This window comes from Lineus longissimus, chromosome 4 (assembly GCF_910592395.1).
Source record: "Lineus longissimus chromosome 4, tnLinLong1.2, whole genome shotgun sequence".
NCBI lineage: Eukaryota > Metazoa > Nemertea > Pilidiophora > Heteronemertea > Lineidae > Lineus > Lineus longissimus.
The window spans coordinates 20,211,220-20,237,309 of record NC_088311.1 but is presented as its reverse complement, the minus strand read 5'-3'; the positions used below and the strand labels follow the sequence as shown (position 1 = coordinate 20,237,309).

The following is a 26,090-nucleotide window of genomic DNA, read 5'->3' as shown; positions in this document are numbered from 1 at the left end:
AGAAGTACAGGGTTCATTTGATCATAAAGGGTATTGCTCTCATCTCATTTGGGAAAAACACGATCATTGCCCTCCAGTGTGGCAGAAGTCATAGCTCTAACTAAACAGTTAGGAAGGAGCCCTCGGGCAGCTTTATGGATACAAAGAGACCTTAATGATTTGGTGCTGGATTGAATTAGAACATCCTGGGGCGATGCTGAGCGTGGAATTGAGGTAGAGCTGTGCTTATGGTTGGCTCATGGTCGGGATTGTGAGCTATATCCAGGGATGTGACATCTTCAAATTTTGAACATTAGTGTTTTTCTCATCAGAGAGGTTGTTTTTTTTCACAAAAGAACTGTAAAGATACGTCCCAGCTCTCAGTAGAACTTCGAATTTTCGAAATATGACCAAAAATCAGCATTTTGGATGCATATTTTTACAAATAAGGGCAGTTCTACTTAAGGACAAAATTTTCACAAGGGATGTTTACAGTTTTGTTGTTCAAGCACTGTGATATCCCTGTTTATCTAACCAAATCTGATGGGGTATTGGATAAAATGGTCATTGGATCAAAGAGTGGATCTTATACATCACCACTGAGCTCTTTGGTATCAAGTTTGATACTTGGTCCTTTTGACCAAACATGTCATGCCAGTTGTGGGAAAGAGGCGATTCTTAGCCAAGAATTGAGAGGAGAGGTGATGTTAAGGCTTATGATGGATTCATGGCCGGGATTTTGAGCTATATCTAACAGAATCCAATGGGGTCTTGGAGAGAAAAATGTGTCGTGGGTGAAATTGGTAGACTTAAGGAGACCATTATTTACAGTGGTTGATATATTCTGGGATGGGAGATACTTCTCTTAGTGACTTTGTCTATATTAGAACCTAATCTTGCCTACTTGGCTCCTGCCCATAGAGCCCCTTTAAAATGATATGGATTGGCAACGGTTTCCCCGTTGGCAGGTTTAATAAAATTTATCATCCAGTAACCGCTCTGATTGATGGCGTCCAGGGAGAGAGACGGCCCCCGATACTGGCAATGTCATGCACAGATGACACAACGTGTTGGTAGCGGTCCCTAGGGATTTGTCAACTTCCGATATGGTCGTGATCTTTGTGCGATCTGCCATCGAGGAGATTTGTAATGTGTTGGCAGAGTTTGTGACAAGGCACACCCAATGAAATAGCCTGGGTACCCTTGTATATCAATCATAACGCTTTGAGAACGATAGGAAGCTTTGCCTGGCATTTTTGAGGATTGTAAACTTCTATATTATGCTGGCTGTGGACTTCTCAGAATCCTTTCAATAGCAACTTTTAATGTCGTGATAGAGGCATCTTTGCTTTAGTAGCTGGCATAACACTCACTTGAGTTTGACTTGTGCAGGACAAAGCAGCAATGAGGCCGTGGTTCCTACACAACTGCTCTTAGATGGTCACAACACTGAAGGTAAAGGTAACATGAAATATTTATCGGGTGAAGTTGTGTACAAATTTGGTCAAAACTACAGTAGAACCACTAATAAGGACTTGGGACTGACGGATGCTGTCAATGATACAGAGACGTACTGATTACAAGGTGAATTTGGTTGGAGATGACAAATTCTGTATTGTTCCCTTTACATGTATAGTAGCGAGGCTGTCCTGATTACAGAGGTATCCATAAAGGGCGGTTCCACTATTTGATATGCTGTGGTCATTTCTGGAATCCAATCTTCCACCATCAGACGTCGTTAAAAGCTTATTTTCTCTCTATTAAACTTGCCCAAATTTCTGGAGGCCATGTCCCATCTCCGGCCGCATTTTACGCATCACCAGTTCAATCAATTTGGACTGAAACTGTTCCAGGGTAAATAACGCTCGACGGAGCCTGGCTGCCGATCATGCGTGGCAATAGACACTTGTGATCAATAAGTGATCTATAAGACAGGTTATTGATCTGCTCTAGTACATAGTCGAGAGTCAACAAACATACCAGTCTATCCATACACTCCATTTGTTGATTTATATCTAACCCTTTGTTCTTAGGCTCCATGTCGAAATTAGTAGGATGCCTAAAATTGAACACTGTTCATCTCTCCTTTGACCCCCTGATGGGCTGATTCAGAAATACGCTGTGGAGTCCTATCTTCCACCACCAGATGTCGTAACTTCTATTCTAAGGGCACATGTCATACTGTAATTACTACATGTCTGCATGCCAAAAAATCAAAAAATGTAAATCTCTACCGAACTCCCTCCCTCTTCCAGAAAGACGAATGAGACTGTCTTCTGGCATGAACAGTTTATTCAGAGCATACTTAGCATATCAAACTCCGACTCTGCTTTCAAAACTTCAAAATGGTTATATATTTTGCAGTTCTTGAACTAGAACAGTTAGTTAAATCTATAGAACAAACAATATCCGAATATTCTCAGAAACATTATAATGACGAAGTTCCATTCACATTAGACAGTTTACATCACTCTGTACATGTTCTCCTTCGTCTTTTTCAAGCCTCTTTTTATGATGTGGCAACACAATAACGGTATCAAACATCAACATTTTCATCTCATCTAAAAATATCTTTACCATTTCACAAAATAACCTTGCTTGTAGCCATTTCTGACTTTTATTTCTAGGACTAACATGACTAAGAAATTGTCTACCATGCTAAGATATTTCCCCAATTGAGACTTTAAATAAAGCAGATCCATTAGACTAAATGTTTACACAGGATTTCAAAATCTTTGCCACTTTGTGTCTTTTCAGAGTCCCAGCATGCTCTGCAGCTGCTGGAGCGGCTTCAGGAGAAGCTGAACGCAACGGGGGATGTCAGTCATGACTCGGAACTTTCCCAGCTCATCATGATGCTGGAGTCGCCACTATTCAACCAACTCCTCACAATCGACGACTCCATTGAAGAACTTAAAAAATACCAGCATGCAACTTCCTCAAATTTGGATCTAGATGACTTTGACATCAATCTTGATACGGGAAAACTCGTCCTATCGGAGGCCGCGGAGGAAAAAATCAACCTCCGTTTCGCGTTAGAGGCAGAAAGTACCGCTCAGTATTTGGGGAACAATGATGAAGACATCGAGCGTGAACAACCTAATTTCTCCATGTCCACGCCCTCTTTTGAAGAAATTGAAACGTCCAAAATCTACGATCCAGAAGAATTGAAAGAAGCAATAGAAACAATGGCAGCAGGTCGAGAAACGCAGTGCATCCAACTTTTCAAGGCTGAGAACTCGAGTCTGGGTTTCAGCGTTGTCGGGTTGAAGAGTGAGAACCGTGGTGAGCTTGGTATCTTCGTCCAGGAGATTCAGCCGGGAGGCATAGCAGCAAGGTATGTTCACTGGTCAATGCTTGAAATAGTTTACCCTTTATTTTCACAAATGGACCGGTGACCAAAAAGCTTGAAGCCTGCCAAAGAAATTAACTTAACGCTCAGCCTTCTTCTGACAAAATTTCCTAAGAGATGATATGAAATCAATATCAGTAGAAAAGAGCGCCTTTCTTGTCGCATATTGGTTTTTACGGCACTGTAATGCTGTTAGTCCTTTGGGATAGAAATCACATTGTAACCTGATGTCATAGCCCCAGAGTAAAAGCAATATTTAGAAGTTTCATTTTCAAACCTTTTGAAGCTTTTGAACCAAAAAGAAGTGTTCCAATTCTAGTTTCTAAAATGAGATTTATACCTTTTATTTCAATGCTTGCACGAAAATGTTTTCAAATAATATTGGCTGATATTTACAAGTTTATTGGAGCACTGTTGTGTAGTATTGCTCAAAGCTTGTATTTGTGGCATTTTCGCTTGATATTCCCTTTAAAAATACGCTAGTTTCACAGATCTAAGACCGGTTCGGAATATTTAGCTCTTACTATTTAAAGAGTACAGCATAAATGGTCGCTTCATGCTGTTTGACATTCAGTTTTGTAGACAATGTGTTGACGAAACCGAGTTGACATGATATTGGGGTGAACTCGGGTGGCAGAAGATGGTAGGTATGACCCCCTTGTGATGATCAGAGACTGTCCCCATTGCGCACATTTACATTCGCCAATCTTTTTCTGATTATCGCTATCAGTTTCTCATCACATCAGTATTTCAATATTTCATCTTTTGTACAGCAATAGTGATTTGCATGATTTAGCCTGGCGCTGACTAGGTGGGTTCAGATGTCGCCGTGTTCAAATCTGGCATTAAACTGGTCTGGGGAAAAATTTCACTCTGGGAAGACACCCGGTCATTTTCCATATAAGATGCCTCTGATTTTTTTACCTTCCCTCCAAACCCTCAGCCAAGACTATGTCACTTTTCTACCCTTCGTTGGCGATACCAATGGACAGACCAATAGGAAATGTCATTCTGATCAATAGCACTCTGTTGAGTAGCCCGCCACAGGTGCCCGCATTCACACCACCAGAGGAGAGTTATTCTACGGAGCAGGCACTGAAGTGTTCATTTTGCACCACCAATGTGGTCATTTTGAGTTGTCGGGGAATAATCATTCTGAACTACCAAGTTCACCAAAAATCCAGCCTCTACTCGAGTAACTTATGGAAGCACATTATAACTCTGAACTATGTTTATCAGTATTTTTTGGGGGGGATCTTGAGTGTTTTACGTATCTAAGGATACCGAATGCCCTATAATTGCCCAAAAGCTGTCATTGGAAGTCACATTGAGGCGGAGAGAAAAACACCCCTTACATTACCTGCTGGAGAAAAACCATCATCTTGCCTCTAACCCACTCTTCACAAATTCTCTGCGTGGATCTCCTGCCAGAAAAAAAATGTCTTCATTAACACCTGGTGGCAGTTGTACGATCATATTGTCCAATATCGTTGGTTGCTATTCTGTGTGGCTTTCTTTATGTCGCAATATCATCCCATCACAGTTCAACTTTTTTCTCATGACAATCTAACAAACATCATGATCATGTACATGGTACCATGAATCCTAATCGCATACGTGTACTTTTGCATCCGGAATTCAATTTAGGATAGAACAGTAACTCCAGGAATGAATTCAGGATGTAACAGCAACAGCAGGTATGAATTTAGGTTGTGACAGCAACTGCAGGTATGAATTTAGGATGTTACAACAAAAATGGATATGAATTTAAGTGACAGCAATGGTGGGTATGAACTTAGGATGTGACAGTGACAACGTGTTTGAATTTAGGGTGTGACAGTTATAACGGGTATGATCAGGATGTTGCTGTCACTGTCACAAACTTCTACCTCTGTTACACAAAAAAACCTCATCAAAAACACCTGTCAGCAATCGTATGATCATATTGACAAGTCTTTGGTTGCTGCTCTGAGTGGCTTTCTTGATATCAGCAGAATTAGATCTCACAGATACAATTGTCTCTTCCACCACGCATCTCATTTCTGACATGATGCGGGAAATTAACCATGCTATATTGCGATATTGAGTCGTATCATTCAGTTGTTGGTACACTGTGGCATGTGATGATAACTCTTATGGTAGTATAAATATCCGTGATAAGGGAAACAAGTGTTTCTCTTTAGGAAGGTGGGTTTTTGGCTCACTTGTGAAGTCTACAATTACGCAGTGTCCGTCTTCCGTCGTCGATCGTCGTCATCCGTCGTTAGACATGGGTGGCACGTTTCATTACCGCTGAAGCTATTGAACTCCAACTTGGTACACATGTACCCCTTGGTGACTGCTACTCAGAGACTGAATCGCGACCTCATATCATTCCCGGTTTGGCCACCAGGGGGCCAAATGTTAAAAGTGAAAACATGCGCTTTCTAACTTAATACTGGTCCGAAAAATTATTAAAAAATATGGTAGGTACTTCTAGCAATGCTACATCACATATCGTCTGCAGTTTTTTTACCTACTTTTCTAGGTCCTTTGACACATGTGAGCACATGGTCCCTGGACCATTTCATCATGTCAGGGAAGACTTACACAATATGTCTGTTGTCCCAAACTATTTAGAAAACGCATTGGAATATCATGTAGAAGACTTGTCACTTTGCATTAATTTTTAAAGATAAAAAAATTGAATTTCATATTTTCAGCTGTCATTGCTGTGTTTGCATTAGCTATTAAAGAACAAACCGATGTAGTTTTGCTGAAAACTGAATTAAAACTGAATTAATCATTCTTTATCTGTTGAAAAAAAGTCATACATCAGATTATGCGTGTTTGGTAGTCTAACTTACAGACGAGTAATCAGACAATGTGGCACATGGAGATAGTCAGGGTAATCTGAAAAGGATTTACATGTCCAACTGACAGTCCCAGGGGTACCTGAGTGATATGTTGCATATGGCTATTAAATAAGGATGTGGTGAAGATAGTTGGTATTGGCAAAGGTATGAGGGGGAAAGTGGGGTAATTGTCCCAGCATTCTCTGATAAAAAAAAAGTTGCAATGCCAATTTGCGAGGAAATCACAAAGCTTTTTTGACCCTCCTGAATGGTATTTTTCGGGATGCTGGGATTGGCAAAAAAATTGCTGAGATTTTTTGGGTAATCATCCATATTTTAGAGAAAACAAGGTCGAGGTCATGGCTTCAAGGGCAGATCAAACTGATCCATTCTTGGCTACATGCTGAAAAAAACAGTTTGTACTCCAATCTCTAAGTGGTGAAAAGAAATATCCTCTGTATTGTGCATTTACTTGTTAATTGAGAGAAAAAGACTGAGAAAGCTAGGCGAATTTTAGTCTAGCTGGGGAGATCCATTCATGTTTTGCTGAGATCGAGGCGAGGAGGTCACAAGGGAAATCTTCTTTTCTCTTGTATCTGATGTAACCCTGGATGGCTGTGAATGAAATTGGTACAACTGACAGTTACTGCACAGTAAATTTGGGTGTTATCAAGATAGTATCTGATGACCATTTTTGACATCAAATATTTGCTCCTGTGAACCTTTGGGACTGGAAGTTGTAGTCTTTTGGGGCCATCTGTCACCAATGGGGTCTGCTGTTCTGTTAAAAAAAGGTCACTACCAGTGTTCAGTATTTAGCAAGTCTTTTGACATGTTTGATTACCATTCTTCAGGTGATATCCGTTCCTTGAAATGCCTCAAGTTCCCTTGTCAGTTCATGATAGCTCTTCAGGTCTGTCAAGTTCCTGGTGGTCCTCACGGTTTGTCAGCTTTTTCGTTTCCTGGATCATTGCAGAACACTGGCATGCATTACAAAACAACTCTTGGCTTTTGTCATGGAGAATGTTCTGTGACTATGAAGTACAAAGAGCATTATGCGATAAAAAGTGTGATATAAGTTTCCAATTCTTCTCCCAAAAATCCTCTCTTCAAAAAGAATCTGAATTTAGAAGAGCAAATCTGCAAAAATATATTGGGATGCTGACAGCTTTAATGTCATACTCAATAACCAATTTCAGAGCCGCTATGAAATATCACACTGCTGCCAAGCCGCGGTGTTCATAACAAGCTGGAGATCAAAGCATTTGAGCGATCGCGGTGTCACAATCGCAATCATACAATAAGTTCTGATTCAATTCAGCGGATACCGAGGCAGAATTCGAGATGCTCAGTGCTTAGCTTGATGGCTTCTTGGCCTAAGTATGATTGACACCTAACAATGCGGCGATATCACTTCTGGATGTAATCTGTCGCCAGAGATCCAATATCACGTGCCTAGTATTAGAGAAGTCTGATGGAGCGACTGCAACTGCAGTACAGTAGAACCTCTCTATTAAGGACACCTCCGGACTGATAAGTGATGTCCTTAATAGAGAGGTGTCCTAATTAGAGATGTCAAATTGAATGGAAACAACCAGTTTAGGACCAAAACTAGTGTCCTTTACAGAGAGGAGTCCTTAAGCTTGATAGAGCAGTGTCCATTAAGAGAGGTTCCATGGTATTTTGGTTCTCCTGATTGTCGTAATCAAACCACTCTGTGTTATTGACGCGTGGCATCTGATGGGTGATTTAGCGTAACCGTAACGTAAATGGCGGTGATCATGGAATCCTCCCAAACTGTCATTCAGATGATTTTTCCCATTATGTCAAGTGTTGACTATTTAGGGCCAGAAAAATGAAAAGGTTCATGGTATGTAGAGGTGTGACATTTGACGTCACACTTCACTTGACGTCATGCTCCTGTGATTGTGGGCGTCAAAACTCAAAAGGACATGACGTCAAAATGTCATGACACGACATTATGACATTGTCAAATTATTGGTGCCGAATTCATCAACTCTTTAGGTACTCCTGTGTAGCGTATAGACAACTGACCGCAGCATCAAAACAAAGCGCTACAAATCAAGGTGACTCGAGATTATGGTTGCGCTATCCACAATTGTCCGCAGATTTCCCAGGAGGCTTTGAACGTGACACGTAATTATCAGGAAAGGAACAGCGACGCGAGGTGACCGAGGTGACTCGATTCATTGCATCCCTTTAGGCTTGGCTAATGAACTGAGCCCTCGGAACATTTTTTTCAATCTGCGGTGACAGAAAGTAGTGGATCGAGTCTCTCTAGTGTCTCCCTGGTGGTATAGAAGCCAATTTAACAAGCTTACCAAGGGTTTGTTTGATGAGGATGTTGTTGAGGTTAGGAAGTGATTTTTTGAGATGGCTATAGTAGGCATGGTTGGGGTGTTAAAGAGGTACCATGCTAACTGTGTGAGCAAAATAACCATGCTCTGCTCCGAGAAATCATTGTTTGGATGATACTGACAAATTTCATCAAAGATTAAACCATGAAATGGACAAAATCTCAATTTGTACCAACTCTTTTGAAGTCCCCAGCTCAATATTCTTGGGAAAGTCTTGATTCTCCAGTCCTGCAGTATGATATTTGATTCATGACCTTGTGTTGAGGAATACCAAAAAGTTTAATTGCAAACACGGAAAAATTCTATTAAAACTCAAGTAACATGAGTAATGAGATGTAACTTTTAATGCAAAAACCTTTAAACACGTTGTCACAAGAGAAAAGTTACTTTGACTCAAATAGCTTTGCTTTTGCATCTGAACTCTTCAAATGTACTCATTTACATTTGAATGTGACAATTTTCCTTTGACAAATCGTAGTGATTTCCTGCCGCCACCGATAGCATCTCCCACTTACTTGAGGGGTTTCCCGTCTTTTGATGGTGAAATCTTATCACTTAATGGGCTTCGAGATATCCAGATATGCGATGATATTCCAATATGAAAACTTTCAAGCAGAAATGGAGAAGACTAAGGTTTTTTGTGCGGTTTGGCTCGTTTTGAGCTATTTTGTCTGCATGATTATATTTTACCATTAATATAATTATCCAGGTGCAGTGAGCTCCAGGGAACATTCCTCCAAGGCAGTTGATTTAAGCTTTAACCAATATCTGAAAATGCTTGTTGTAAAGCTTATGAATTGTCACCCTAACAGGACTCGGATGGGCAATTTACATAGATATTGGTTCTATTAGTCCATGACAATGTTCAAGACTTTGTCTTCATTATCGGACAGTTCAGATTTGTCATCCTGTTTTGTGTAGCATAGCAATTGATTCCTTGGGGAGTTTGTGGGCGACTGGCGGGTGTTTATCACCTTAGGGGCATAAGGAAAATACTTGAATCGTTAGAGAGGTTGCACATTGTCCCGACTCTCACTACCACTCTGAGTTAAACTTGGATTCGGAGATGTGACGTCGCAAAGCGGGTTGCGCTCATCCCACAAGAACCATCTTGAAATGACAGCGCTGTTGTTATCTTAGTATAAAAAGTACTTTCATTGGCAGTCTTTGATTTGTCTTCAACTGGGTAATGTGTATTTCTATTGTATAAAAACACTAGTGTGTTCCCTTCTTTATCGGAAGGTGTGATGCGATCTCTTCTATCAAAGTCTGACCTATCATGGTGAATCTGACTTCATGTTTGCTGTAACCCAATGCGACTACTGTCCTCGCCTTTTTACTGTGTCACTGATAGGATTACCCATGAGTGGTGATATTATCAGATATATGAGACAGCTTATATGTTAATTTTTCCTTTCCTTGGCTTCGTTCAGGGAGGGGCAACTGGATTGCCAATCTTTTTAGACATGCACCAATACAGCTCTTCCCCGTCCGGCATTACGGTTTCTCAAATCAAAGTCGTCTGACTTACCCATGTGAATCTGACCCCTTTGATATGTAACCCAATGTAGTATTGTTCTGGCCTTTTCAGCGAGTCGCTGACAGGATTATCAATACCCAGCAGTAGGGACACAAAGCACCAGATATATTATCACTGATCAGGTCTAGTTGTTGCCTTTTGGGTTCATTCAGGGAAGGGTGACTGCTTTGCACTCGTTCATAGATATTCCCCAATATGGATTTTCCCTCTCTTGGTGTGGTCTCTCGTATCAAAGGTGTCTGACCTGCCCATTTGAATCTGAATTCTTTGTAATTGTAACCAAGTCCTGTTGGATTGTTCCTTACATTTCTTCTTCTCACAGGCTGTAGCTGATACTATGATGTTGTATTAAATTCCTGGACGTATCAAGATGTCTCTACTGTAATAGGATAAGTGTTGTCCTGGAGTAGGTGATTTCCGATATAGGATACTGATCATCTAGTGTTTGTCCAACTTGTCCATTCCTTGGCTTTTATTAGTCAAGTGGAGACTGTTGCAGACCATGCTAGATGTTCGCCAACATCACTCTTTTGCCCTATTGGTGTTCTGTTGACATTTTCAACCTTGCCAGTCTGTGATTGTTGTACTGCAGTGTTATCGCTTACCTTGCGAAGAGGTTGAAGGGATTTTCGGAGATGTTGTTGTGGATTCCACAGGTGACAACACCAAAAACTATCGATAAATCCATCCCAGCACGACCACGATTCCTGAATGCTCTGTATCAGTATCTGGTTGTGAATTGTTTTGGCGAAATCGATGTTGCTCAATATTTCTGATTTATCAGCCTGTGCGTGAGAAGCAATCTATCGATGTCGTGTAGAGCGCCAAAACAAATTCCAACGGGGCTCATTCCATTGATAAACGGTCGCATTTCGGATGCTTCGATATACGAATCATCAACGGATCGAAGTAATCAACAGAAAGCATGCTGGGAGTTCATTATTATTCGCAGCAGCATACCGTGCGCTACTTGTAAACACATCAATCTGACCAAATCTTCGTCGGAATTGAAGAGTTGATTTATGGGATGGTAACATCATTCTGTATGAGTTTCACAGACACCACAGTACAGTACAGTTATTGTGTCAATGGGTTCTTGTAGCAGTTGGTTTCAGTGACACCACTTTCAGGAATCCCAGGCGGTCAGTCATTGTGTCTGTGATATCATAGCCTTGTGGTTGTGCATAGGGCTGGTACTGAGTTAAAATCTCATGAGAACCAACATTGGTATCTCTGGATGAACTGGTGTGTGTTTCGACGCTCTACACTTTATATCTTTTATGTGAGTATGATGGCCAGAATGCAGAATGCGGAAGAAGAAGAAGATGTTATGAGGGCCACCGTGAGCCGTGAGCTCAAAAGACTTTGCCAGTCTAAGAAGTTCACCAATTCATACCTTCCTCCTCTAATTAAAACCTCAGTTGCCTTTAGATGTTGCTGTAAAGCAGTTAATTGCTTCGAATGAGGTTCATCCAGATCAAAGACTTGACGTTTGGGGGCCATTTTCTCAGCGATTTAATTAGAGGAGTATGGAAGGAACTAGGAAAGACAAATGCCTTTAGGTAAATCAATGCAGGTTTTGACTCTGAAACAGTATGATCGATGATTTAAATCTTGAAGGTTGCTGGTAGTGTTGTAGGTTTGCCAAGGAGGGATTTGTTTTGAAGGGAACAGGAAGGTGTGTACAGCTTCCAACACGACTGTGACTTATCCAGGCAAGGTCTGTGAATGCAAGAAATAGGAACAACAGAAACACATGAGTCATCCAAAACCAGCTCCTGAACTCTTGCGAAGTCCTGTGCAGTAAGATATCAGTGAAGTGCATTGGATAAAGGGGGCTAGAGATATCGGTGCAAAGTGGCCTTTTGTGGTACTATCCTCTGCCCTGGTAAATCTCTAGTGTAGTACATGTAGCGTAATTGAATCTACATGTATGTCATGATAAAGGGGTAGAAAATATTTGCATCTTGACACAAATGCCTGATGGAATTACTTCAACCAAAGTATTAACATAATTGTGTATTTGCCATTAAAAGTGCTTGTTCACCATGTAGATCCTTTCAATCACCGTCCCAGTCTTATAAGTAAGTCAACAACTACAAATGTATAAATCAATTGGTCCTGATATCTCAATTATTAAGAAATTAAATTACCCGTTTGTATGCATCCGAGCATTAGTCGTGACGGTATGTGTACATGCATGAATGTTCATACTCCTCAAAGCCTGGTGTGTTTCTTTGGGTAATGTTTTAGAATGCTGGGGGTTGTTGCTTGCTCAAAGTGTGTTGTAATGTGTTCAATGACTTTTGTTCAGCATCTCGATCCGCAGCCATTCACAACAACAGGATGACTCAGTCTAACATCTTGACCAACCAAGTCTTTAACGGGATCGGGATATTGGGATATCACCTACATGCATCAGGGAGCCTGGATGCCAGTTCAAGGGATATTTCATTCCTGAAAAAATACAGGGCCCTGATGCTCAATCAGCATAAGATACAAAAGAGCCGGTGTTAGCTAAACAACACTTTTTCTGCTTTACGATAGTAGCGCTAGGACTTGACACCAACATTAATGCTAATGCTGTTAAGTAACTGGGTCCTGTCCTCAAAGACTTTTCCTCTAGGAATTCCCATGTCTTATGTGTGATGTCAGAATGTCCTCTCTTCTGCTGTGAGAATGCATCTTCCGGAGCGAATTTGAATTTCCCTGTTAGTGATTCCATCTGTGAACCTTCAGCGGAACTGAACATGGCTCTGTCATTGATTGGCAATTGGCAATATCCTAAGCATGATCTTATTCGATGTGAAGAAGGACTTTTATTCACCACATAGCTTTTATGTCTGGATACATTTGAATTAGAACCTGAATTTGTCCCCAGTATTGACTGGTCCATTTGCTTTGTAAGGTAAATATCATACCTTCGACCCTGTATGACCATAATTCGTCCCATCATGGGTCTGCATAGTTCTTCCATAGATGTTTTTACGAGTATGGTGTCAGTGTGACGTCACATGAAGGGTGACCTCTTATTAAAAACCTTGATTGGCCAGTCATCTTATGTGTGATATCACTTGAAAAACCGCAATTGGCCAGTCACGTTGAGTGTGATGGCACTTGAAGAACCTCCATTGGCCAGTCACGTTGAGTGTGATGGCACGTGAAGAACCTCCATTGGCTGGTCACATGGAGTGTGATATCATGTAACGAACCTCTTTAGGCCAGCTGCGTGCCTTTACGAGGGATGGAAGGCAACGCAATCCTTCTGATGAATGATGGGCCAATGAAAAAAATGAAGATCAGGGGTCTGAACAATGTTCTTATCGAATTGTCCAAAGCTATCGAGGGAGTACTGTGGTGACACACTGAAGAGGACACATCCATTACAGTAACCGATTGGTCAATGTTTGTACAGGCATGGAAGATCGGCATAGATAGAATACTGCCCGTTACTTGCAGAGGTCAGCTTGTTGGACGACAGTTACCTTTGGGAATTTTATTTTACTTGCTTTAAAATGGTGTATGAGAGGGTTAACTCTCAGTGTTGTTGACAGCGATCAAAAGCTTGTTGTCATTAGGACTCCTGTGGAAAGCCTATTGGAAGTCCCGAGCCCACAAATAAATATTGCCGAGTCATAATATTCGCAATATTGTTACTCGTAAACACTGCCTGTGATATGAACCATGTTATTAGACATGGTAGTATATTATATTTACAAATTGGTGACTTTCACGCATTCAGTATTGTATCTATATCCCATTGGAGCCATTATTTGTGGACTGTGAGCCGACGAGAGTGTTTATTTCCACCTCAGCTCACTTGATGACACGGGAGAGTCTGACCATGGATCATGTTATCGTTCTATAATCTGTGTATAGATGGCATGATAGATGAAGGGTGTTGGGAAAAGTTACATCCAGTCATACAACTCGGGATAAACAATTTCAGAAAGTGGTTTGACCGGAACAAAAGGTTTGACAATAGATGGCATCACAGAGGAAGTGTGTTGGGAACGGCTAAAAGTCCAACAGGATTAACAGTGTAAAGAAAGCAGTTGGATTGGAGCAAAAGGTTTTGCAATCCTGTGCCGTTATGTAACATGCTAACCACAAGGTCTCACCATAAGCCAGTTAAAACAACTCATTCACTCTTTCAGTTTGACATTTCTATATCAGTTTTGCGACCATCTCCCTCCTGGTAGTGCTGTTCTGAACCATCTGTGTAATCACCACTTGCCTCTCCAACACCCTGTGCATCTCAGGATACAACGTCACGCCTCTTTGTGGTGTGCCTCTCACACTATTCTCTGTTGTCAAACTATCAGTGTAGCCTTGCTGGTTCCATCCACACTCGGTCCGACCAATGTAGTCTACTACTTCTCACCAACAGCATGACTGGCAATTGACCTGTTCTAAACAGCAAGTGTAGCATTTGACCTGTTCTAACAGCAAGGCTGATGGTTGACCTGTTCTAACAGCAAGACTGGTGGTTGACCTGTTCTCACAGCTAGATGGACTGGCGGATGACCTGTTCTAACAGCAAGGCTGGTGGTTGGCCTGTTCTCACAACAAGATTGGAGGTTGACCTGGCGATGATAAGGAGTATTGGATGAAGATAAATTTTCATCCTGTTCAGTTCAGAATAATGCCACAAGATGTCGGGGCTGGTTCTCCAAAGCCACCAAGTCCACTAATCCATTTGCAAGCTTCATCAATTATTCACAAGTTGATTTGGTGAGGTCTCAATGAATCAATTCTACTTATCGGCATTTCACGTGACCAGAATAACCTGTACATTTACACAACATCACTTACATCGATGCATTGACTATTGTGTCAAGTTGAGTTAGAACATGGATAACATGGAGTATCGAGGTCTGTAAATGTGTAATACGTGCCTCACCAGCTACTCGCTCATGTAATTATTAGTTAGATGTTTGCTTAACTCTTCTAGAGTTATAGTAAGAGCTACTTGCAACTGAATAAATCTCAGATAACCATAATGTCGGTATCCCTGTTATGTAGCAAGTGCTGGGCAGTAAAACTTGTGGCTCAGTTAGATGAAGTGGGATATAGTTGGCTGTAACATGTGTAAATAGAAAACAGAGCGATATACAGGATTAGTATAGAGCCAAATTTCAGGAAAAAATTACAACCAAGTCAAAGGACTAAGGCAAGTAGGAAAGAATGCCTTGAATTTAGGCCCAATTTGACGTGTTTTTACTTGGCTGATACGGTGCATCTTAGTCTAGGTTGACATAGAGTTTAATATGTCATCACTTGTAACATCCATGACAATTTACAAATGTCATGCGTGACATGTCTTGTTTTTGCTTCGCTGCCCAGGGTTTGCGTAGAGTTCAGGTCAGGACTTGTATGAACGTGCCTGTTTTCAAAATTTGAAGCAAAGACAAGTCATGACATTTTATGTCATTGCTTTACTGATATGGTGCATCTGTGTCTGGGCTTACATAGAGTTTTGGTAGTCACTCGAAACTTGCCAGTTTACATATGCCACCAGTGGTAAGATTAACTAATGTCATGCATGGCATCTCTTTTTAATGAGCTTGCCCTGTTTTTACTTCATCTTCGGTGCAACATCAACTGCAATTCATCCGAAGTATTCAATATAAAGTTTGCAAGTGCATGATGTCATATTAGTTTACAAGTTATTTTCTTAACCTCAAGGGATATGTTGAATGTGAGAATCTCTCGTAACAGCTGTTGAATTAAAGACGCATACCTTGATCTCCAGTTTGAACACACTTTAAGAACTATTTATTGATATAATCAGTGATTCAATCATTAGTTATTTGCAAGCTGTGCTACCTGTTCTGGAAGAAGAAGAAATTGTGCGCTCTATAATCAGCAGTACTTGAAAGCATGTTCCGTCTTTATGTTAGTGAAGCCATAAGGGGGTACAATGTACACCGTACATGTTCTTTGAATGCTGTTGTGCAGTTATCAAACATGTACATGCAAATTTGCTGAACTTGGTAATTATAGTATTTGTCTGCACGACGGAATTGTTGAAATTTATATTCAGTGTCTCAAAGTCAGAAGTTGCCCTTTGGCTTAAGGTTTGGGGATGGAATCTGAGCTCCACCCGGCGAGGTGCCAGTATAATACCTGCAAAATCAGTGCTGCATTGCATTAATAGAATGGCCATTTGAAGCATTGCAACTGAAGTGTGTTTATTAATAGAATGGCCCGTTTAAAGCATTGCAACAGAGGTATGATAATAGAATGGCCATTTAAAGCATTGCAACTGAAGTGTGTTTATTAATAGAATGGCCCGTTTAAAGCATTGCAACAGAGGTGTGTTAATAGAATGGCCATTTAAAGCATTGCAACAGAGGTGTGTTAATAGAATGGCCATTTAAAGCATTGCAACAGAGGTGTGTTAATAGAATGGCCATTTAAAGCATTGCAACAGAGGTGTGTTAATAGAATGGCCATTTAAAGCATTGCAACAGAGGTGTGTTAATAGAATGGCCATTTAAAGTATTGCAACTGAGGTGCATTAACAGAATGGCCATTCAAAGCTGGTCTGACTGGTTTATACCTTCCTGTGTACAAATCATTCCGTGTAAATGAACAGTATTTATGTCCGCTGCATCCCTTTGCATTAGCCGCGATGAAGCGTGTTTATTGTCGCTTGATATTTTCTCTCTATTGATCGACGCTTGCTTCCATCCCCGAGAAGCAGTGGTTGCAACCTTAACTGCTGGGCTGTTGCCGTAGTGAGACATGGTTCAATGTTGTGAGTTTGTATTGTATTATGGAGAGCATATGGCACGCATACAGGCTTCAAACGAAGCAAGTACACAGTGTTGTAGACAATTTTGATTAGCGTAATTTCTCAGCGTGGAATTTTCGTCTCTGAGGATTAAAATGAGCGTTGACACTACAAGTCGATTAGGTTGTGCCGTGACAATTTGACACATACACTAGCGCTATCACGGATGCTATCGCTAATGATTGGATTATGCTCGTGTACAGTTCGTATGAAATTACCGCTAATGCTAACAATATCGCTAAAGCTAACTGTATCGTTAGCACCTGTGCTTGCCGCTGAAGTCGTACGGCAGTTTATCGGGCTGGATGTGTAGTCAGTTGTGATACAGTATGAGCTACTCATAGTAACACTTGAATTCCAATAACAACCTTTCCTATGTTGCTTGTTCGCTTACTTACTTACGAGCATCAAGTCAAATGTATAAATGCATCAGTTAACATTTTCATGTTAGGATGGTTAATAAAGGCACCTTACTCATGTTCGTTTCACCTGGGGTACCCATCCAACGATATCACTGCTATGATTTGGCATGAAATCAACATTCCCCTTCTAGCTGGATGTGGTGCTATGTGCTTGCCTGTTCTTTAGGAGTACTAGTTTCATCTTGTGGATTATTGTTGCATCTTGAGCTGGGAGTTGCAGGGAGATAAATGTAGCTGTTTAGGTCGACAAATTCTTGAGATGCGGCGTCAATCCTTAAAATAATGGTAAGCATATCTGTCCCCCTTCCCCTTCACTTACTGGGACCAAAGTTGTGATAACTTTGAGTAATAATCCAATAATAATTTGAAGTTCTTCAATTTTGTTTTGTATTATTGGCGTATGAACTAATCTGTACCCCTTACACATAGCCCATCAGACCAACTGTTGTTGGTCATCAGGCAGTTGTGGATTACCTCTTTGGGAATCTGGTTAGTCCCTTTGGATGGTTTGGCCTGTTGTCAATTGCCAAATCCAAGCTTATGGCGTGGGAAACAGATCTTGCATACTAAGTGGTGTGACCTGTTGTCAATTGCATTCCAAGCGCCTGGCTTGGGTAACCAATCTTTGATACCCAGTGGTTAATGCCCTATTGTCGCTTGCCTTACAAGTGCAAATCTTGGATACCGATCTTGCATGGATACAGAATCACCTTTCAAGGAACAGCACATCCGGCTGACATTCTCAGTACGCGACCTGCTGGTTGGCAGGAGGAAAAAACAGTACTTCAGGTTCATGAGATGCTTGGTTCTCAAGCATGGACCACATTGACGAGAGGGGGAAAGATGTTCCATAATACTAGTTATGTGGCTCATGACAAGCCTTTGCAGCACAGATTATCTCGTTGGTCTTGTGGATAACATGCTTGTCTTCCTCGACATTCAGTGAATTTGCGAAGGACACTATTGCCTCCAGCAAGGGTGCACTGTATTCAACATTCCCCAAGAGAAAACATTACCTCAGTGCAGCATGACTGTCATGCACGAATTTAGACATCTGCTGCTAGAATGACGCATTTGTGACTGAATCATATTTGTAACAAGTCATAGTTTTGACGTGTCAGCATTGTATTTTAAGGTTGTTTTATATTTCATTTGATTTCATGAATCATGCCACACACAGTCGCAAAGTAAACCTGACTCTTTAGGATTTGACAAATGTCTAATGGGATGGTAGTCAGCGTAGTCATGCCTGCAAAATCATCTCAGCAAAATGCTAAATGTTGTATGCACAACACCTCCGCTGAGATTTTTTGTGTCTGTGACTCAAAACTATGGCCCAAGTTGCACAGCAAAATGGTGCAACGTGACCAGCTTACCAGCATATAAGTGACATTCTCAGTCGATATGCTACCAACAGACATACGGCCAGAGGGGCCATTCAACTCTCACCTCACTCATCAATATTACCTCATGTAGGTGATGTCTGCCTGGCACAGAGGCAAAGCTTCTTTTGATTGTGACATGTTGTGTTTTTGGGAAGATTGTGCAGAAACAGTTGATGTCGCGTAATCAAAGGGCTCCCCAACTTTAGAACACCAACATTCTAAGTTCGTTTGCGCCCAGCTTACACAGACAAGACCAAAGGATGGAACTAGTGTCTCACACATACACTCTCGATAACCCCAACGTCATGCAATATCTTCCTCCTCCCGATAACTGATAATGTTAGAGAGAAAAAAATATGACAGCACATTAGTTGTTCCCGGCGTCTTGGAACTTAGTGCATCAATATTGTCTCATGTTGGTGATGTGTGCTTGGAGCAGCAGCAAAGCTTCATTCAATCATGACGTGTTGTGTTCTGGGGAAGATTGTGCAGAACAGCAAAGCGACCAGCTCCACAACTTCAGAACACCAACTTTTTTAGTTTATGTGCAGTGCTACCAGGTCTTCAACGACATAGAGGAGATGCGACCAAAGGGATTTAACTCTTGCGTCATCGTCGCTCACACATGCACTCTTGATTACCCCAAGGCCATGCCATCAATGCCTCCTCTCTATCTCATCAACTGATTATGTAAAAGAGAAAATAAGACGTCCATTATATCAGTAGTTTCTGACGTCGTGGTCCTGGCTGTCGCAGAAAGGTCGCCTGAGCTACCAGCATTACTGAGACAGATATGACCAATGGGGCCCATTCAACTCTCACCTCGCTTGTGCACTCTCTTGATTACCCAAATGTCTTGCAATCTATTCCTCCTCCCGACAACCGATAATGTAAAGGAGCAAAATTACGAAGCACGTTAATGGTTGCCGGCGTCTTGCGAACTTGTGGAATCAATATTGCTTCATGTTGGTGATGTGTGCCTTGAGGACAGGCGAAGCTTCTTTCATGAAGTGTTGTGTTTTGGCAAGGTTGTGCAGAAAGAAATGTCAAGGGTTGCATGTCTAGTCTGGAGGCTGCATTCTTTGCTCTTTTCTCTAGAATGACTTCTTCACCCCGATCTTCATTCTCTTCATCATGTGGGATCAGCAACAAGGGTCTCCCACCTCTCTTAATCAGGGCCAATGAAATCTCCGCGTAAATCAAGCCTCTTGTCTTACTTAAAACAAGGCCTTTGTGTGGACCATACATCCAACCTCATGCTTCTTGTGGAGGCTATGCCAGGGCACCAAAAGAACTTTGTAAAGTAAGTTTGTGCTGAAACTCTTTACTTAATTGATAAATGTGGGACTCCTGGGGCATATTCTTACTGATACTGGAAACTTCTGTTAGAGATAGTGCATTTTAGGCAATTTTCTTGGTCTAATGCAACCCTGTTGACAAAATATAGAATCATCTTCAGGCATTGTGACAGAAAATTTAAATTTCAAAGTGTTTTGTTACAAGAAGAGTAAGCAATGTTGGTCTTAAAGTTAATTTTGAGAGTTTTACTGAGTACTATTTTCTATCATGAAAGAGGTACCGGTATCTTATGATGGAGCTGTGACAAAAGGTTCATGGCCTATAGCATTTGAGGTAGAGATTTAATTTCTTTTGCATTATCAAATTAGAGAGTTCTAAAGAGAAATCAAGGCCGACCTTTTCACTCAAAAGCTAATTGACCTTGGGAAATTTCAAGGAGAATTGAATTTAGTTGTAAAAGGTTTGCAATTTATGATCATTTTGCAAAAAGCTTTTGATCTTTCATGTTTTCCTGGCAACCGTGAAAGCTTTAATGGATGGCACTACAGTGTAGTAATAGAGAAATATGTTTTTTGTTGCCACCACATTTATGAGCCAGACTCTTCCTGCTTGTTATCCCTGCTCAAAGTCTTCGCCGAAAGAATGATACAATCACCACCTTATTAAGGAAAGTTAGGGTATGATTATCGTTTGGTTTCTGTTGGTTGTGCAGTGAAAGGGTTAATGAAACCGAAACAGTATAACAGTATTTAACGCCCTGATATCTGCCCAAATCTAAAGAACACATGGGTAAGTGTGTTCACCAAATGATGAGAAAGAGGTATTGTATGAAAACAGCTGCTTATAACAACAAAACTTGAGCTTGATATAATACTTGAAGTCTTCTCGAGTATCTGTCTGTTGTTTACCAGGTGGAAGTCTGGGACCATCTCAGATTTTATTTATGAAAAATGCCAAAGCCCATCCTCCACAAGGGATCTGCTAGAGGGGGGGAGTCACTCACATACTTTTTCAGGGAAGCTTTTATCGCTCTGCAGCATCCAATAAAGCTGAAATGATGATGCCAGAACCATCTTTGGTGACATCATTTCCTGACCCTGTTTATAGCTGATAAATGTCCCATGTGAGGTCATTCGTAATTGAAAATCATCAGTGATGCAGCAGAGAATGCAGTGAAGTTAATCGTACTAATCCGTCAGTCAGTCTATGAAAACCATCAAAACTTACAACCAAACTTACGTGCAGCTCCTCCAAAATCATTGCTTTTGCCTTGAAATGAAATCTCCACTGCTTCTACATGAGACTGGATGCAATCAGCATGACCGTTTATCAAACTGCTTGTAATATAGTTTGAACAGCCGACCTGCGTTCTTGCATCAGTTTTGAGGTGGTCTTTAAGTAACAGGTAGTTAAAAAGACTGGTGAATCTGTTCTGTTCAGTTCAGCTTGTGAAGTGATCCCAGTTTCTGTCTCCTGGTCTCATGTACTTCCGGCAAGTTAACACAAACGTTCTTTGATTGGGAACAGTTAAAAGTGAAATGTCACTTAAAATAGCATCGTGTAGTAGTTTGGCGTATTTCTTTTGACTTCCAGTTTCCCTCAAGAGCAAGGTAACAACGAAATTCTTTGAACACTTCTGAATGATATCTTGAGAGAAATGTATCATAAATGTTGTTTGATTGGGAATAAATAAGGAATGTCAAGAGCATGTAACTACATAGCACTCTGATATGTTTGGAGAAAGACGTATGCGCTCAAGCACTTCCGGCAAGGTTACACAAATAGCCAAGTTTGCTCAGTCAGGCTTAGCCGCTGCTATCTAAGTTAGCAGAATGTCAAGGGCTCCACCAGTGGGTTACGCCAAGTTTTAGCAACACCCTAAGGGCCTCGCTTGGTCTAGTAGCAGTCACTTCGCTGTGGCTAAACTGACCAGACTTGGAACAAGTAGGCCCTGGAGAGAATATTAAAGGGTATTTCGCACGATCAACATTTCAACCTACTTTTTGGCTCACCGTAGGGGAGTCTATACAACACCGCAGTGTCCGTCGTCCGTCGTCGTCCGTCGTCGTCCGTCGTCGTCGTATCCTGTTTCAAAAACAGTGGCACGTTTCTTAACCGCTAAGCCTATGAACTTGTAACTTTGTACACAGGACTCCCTTGGTCAGATGACCTGTGACACTAAATTTCGGTCCGATCTGATTCTTAATTTGGCCACCAGGGGGCCGAATGTAGATATCTAAAAAGTGTGATATCTCGCTTATTAATAACTTGTTTGGAATGAAATTTTTGTGGTAGGTACTCATAGCAAGGGTACATCATATATCATACGGGTTTTTAATTTGACCTACTTTTCAAGGTCACAGAGGTCAAATGGCGTAAATTGGCTGTTTCAGTGTAACTATGGCACGTTTTTCAACCTCCACAGCTATGAACTTGAAACTTAGTACATATAACCCCCTATACCAGATAACCTCTGGTGCTGAATTTCGGTCTGATCTGATTCTCAACTTGGCCACCAGGGGGCCGAATGTGGATACCTAAAAAGTGTGATAATTCGCTTATCAATAACTTGTTTTCAATAAAACTTTCGTGGTGGGTACTAATAGCAAGGATACATCATATATCGTACGGGTTTTTAATTTGACCTACTTTTCAAGGTTGCAGAGGTCAAATGGCATAAATTGGCTGTTTCAGTGTAACTATGGCACGTTTCTCAACCGCCACAGCTATGAACTTGAAACTTGGTACATATAACCCCCTATATCAGATAACGTCTTGTGCTGAATATCGGTCCGATCTGATTCTCAATTTGGCCACCGAATGTGGATATCTAAAAAGTGTGATATCTCGCTTGATGACTTGTTTTCGATAAAACTTTTGTGGTAGGTACTCATAGCAAGGATACATCATATATCATATGGGTTTTTAATTTGACCTACTTGTCAAGGTCACAGAGGTCACAACGCAGACACAGATATGGCCGAAATTGCATGTTTCGTGTTTTTCGTGTTGTGGCAATCCAAAGGTCGTGAGTTCAAACCCCGGTCAAGGACGGCCAAAAATATTTTTTTTATTTTCGATGATATTTTTATTGCAGGGACTCTTAGCAATCACACGATATTGATCTTGTTGATGTCATAGACAATTATTGGTTGGATCATAAACTTATATATACTGCCCTGTCTTATTACTTGACATCAATACACATCTAAAAAAAGTCTTCATGCCTGATTGTGTTCACCATATTCACCTGTAAACTAAGCATGATCCTGCCTACTAAAAGATGTATACGGTGAGCACAATGGCCCCTGGCCGTTTCATTAAAATCAACCTTCTCCTTTCCTGTTTTTAAGTCTGGCGCAGATCACTAAGCTAGACTCAGCCTTATGAACATGTGAGCAATAGGGCCTGCAATAGGGCTCGATTCAGAAACTCGTGTATGAATTGATGATGCATACCAAGTGAGGTGCTGTAAGGGCATTGTATTTCTTGTACGAAGTTCGCTTTTGTGTGAGGTGATGTCTTGTTCTTTTACTTCAGTATTTTGCCCTGTCAGACTCTTCATGTTCTAAAAAGAGGGGAGCCACGTAATCGCAGATTCCACGAGTATCTAACCATCGGATAATTCTCATCTGAGCTGTCTTGCCAAGTCTCTCCGTTGCCATAGTAACTCACAATTATGACAATAGCATAAGCCTATACAGCCAGTGTCTAAATATAACTTGTATAAAACGCGTAGCAAATTGCTGCAAGGGTTCAAACTGGGATCTAGGTTATTTTTAACAGACGCTAATGTACAGTGACCTTTCTGTATAATTGATTAGCTATGGTCAGCTATGTCACTTAGCTTGGCATTTTTGTCCGTCACAAGGTATGCTACCAGGAACTACAATGCTTGAAATGTACACAATGTATAACAAAACCATTCATTTATGAAGACATAGAGATTTTTTTCGCCAATTGATCACATAGGTAATGTATCATTTATTCACCTGTGAAAATTTCATTGCTATGCCTCCAAAAGAAAGCATCTAATCCACCGTGAAAGAAATTCCGTATGTAAAAATGATTAGAAGAATTTCGCGCCATGACAGAAACTAGTCAAATCAAAAGCCAGCATCCCGACGGACAACACCTGACACTCAGTTACATAACCTCACCATGTTCACAGTATGATTTTGTTGTCAATGAAGCTTCTCCCACAGGTAAAGCAAAGGGTTAGAGGAAGGACGTATAGCCAACCAAATAAGCTAATGTCATTAGTAATGACTTCGTATCCCCGAATATATATTAACCTGTTCTAGATAAGAAATGGATTCCTCACATAATTGGGCAATGAGACGAGAATTGAAGACTTATTAGATTTGTGGCATCAAAGACAGAAGGAGAGACAAAGTTAAAGGAAGCCATGGAACGTCTTTATCGATACTCTCTCTGATGATGGCTATGGATGAGCATTACCACCAGACCCATTCACTCTTTAGCTCCAGACCTGCTTTTGCTGTCACGTATCACAGTTGACCAGAAAAGAGCAGAAACAGGTATTGGTACGGTAACTTTAACCTTAAATGTTTGTGTGCTTTTTATTTTTACTTTTTTTCCCGTGAACTTTACAGATAATTGCGAAAATATATGGCCAAAAAAATGGAAACTCTTATTAAAATTACTGTTACAGTTTTTTCAAGCACTGCCTTATAGGATGCAATTTTGCAAAACCACAAAATATAACGGCCCCAATATTTTGGTGTATAGTTTTTGAGAGCTTTTGTCACGGAGTGCACGAGGCGGATTATCTCCTGTTGGTGTTTTTTTCTTCTTCAACATCGCTGGGTGCCAAATTATGGCCAATCTGCATCATCGAAAGAAATCCAGCCTGGTGTGATCGTATCACAAGGAGTTGACCCCAACCTTTATATTGCTGGACTGGCTTTTGTAAGTAACAAGAAAGCCATATTCGTGAGCTAAATTTGATCAATTAAGCATCGCATGCTCGAGCAGACCTTTTCCTGTTCACGAATCTGGTTTCAACGGGATCAGACGTCTCTTGTTCTTGCCTTACATGTGAGAAATTGCTGATATTGATGAAGTAGCATTGTGTATGACGGTCACGAACATGGTCTGGGGGTAGATGTGGCTCAGAGTAGTCTTGTGGTCAGTAATCTCTTCGAGGTGTCAGAGTAGTGCAGTGGTATAAAGACCGATGTTGAAATTTACACGTATCATCAGCATCCATCACGTATTTAGCACACTGTACTTCTTCATGCAATAGATATTAAAGAGGCCTCCTCTGATGTTGTAGGTTTCTTCCAGGGTCTCCGGTTTCCTTCTACATTACAGATCACCCAACATTTATAGAGCTAATAATCTCCTAGTTGACATTCAGCACTCAACACAGTGTTTTATTTCAGCCATCCACTGCTTACCCTTGCGGTGGACGTCTATCATTTGAAAGGATAAATACCTTACCCTGTCCATGGATCAGCACCTTGGCTCAGTCCAATAGACGCTATAATACAGCACATAAATATTCACCGCTCTGTGCACTTGTGGACATCGCGAAATGGATATCAGTCTTCCAGAGGTGCCATCGATACTGCCAGCACTTGCTGCGGACAGTTATCATTTGAAAGGTTAAAGCCCTTATCGAGAATTGAGATCACCACCTCAATCTCCTAAATATCATGACCCGCGGCCATCAATAATCTAAATTCATCTCAACATCACACTGACAAATAATCCATACATGTGAAACAGTTTGAGGTCCGTAGGCTGTGACTTCATGCGCTGGTGTGCTTGATATGGAATATCGATGCGAAATCTATACTTTTGTAATTGATAGAAATTTGTGATGTGTTTTAACCTCTGAGTCATGTATTATGAGGCATCTGTTGCACAATCGTGTAGAATAATATCACTCACAAAATGTGATGTTGGTTGGAAATGAATGCAAACTATACAAGCTATATTTCGAGTTTCACTATATTTCAGTTGAATTACGTGCAATTTCTACGCAGTGGGGTACTCTTTCTATCAAGGGGATATCCCATTCATATTTACTGGTGGCTCAGGAAAATAGAAAATGCTGTTTACAAAATGCCGTAA

At 40.9% G+C, this 26,090-nt stretch overlaps 1 protein-coding gene across 24 annotated transcripts in view; it reads left to right on the top strand.

Annotated features, from left to right (window-relative positions):
• The window catches only part of LOC135486577 (multiple PDZ domain protein-like), a 242,447-nt gene that overhangs the window by 18,447 nt on the left and 197,910 nt on the right, over positions 1–26,090 (top strand). For 23 of the 24 annotated variants that reach the window (XM_064769472.1, XM_064769471.1, XM_064769464.1 and 20 more), the window contains exon 3: positions 2,737–3,316. In XM_064769472.1, coding sequence (XP_064625542.1) covers positions 2,737–3,316 — 580 coding nt within the window. Of the gene's footprint in view, positions 1–2,736; positions 3,317–16,821; positions 17,590–26,090 lie in introns of those variants that run through there. The other variant, XM_064769487.1, reaches the window with a different exon arrangement.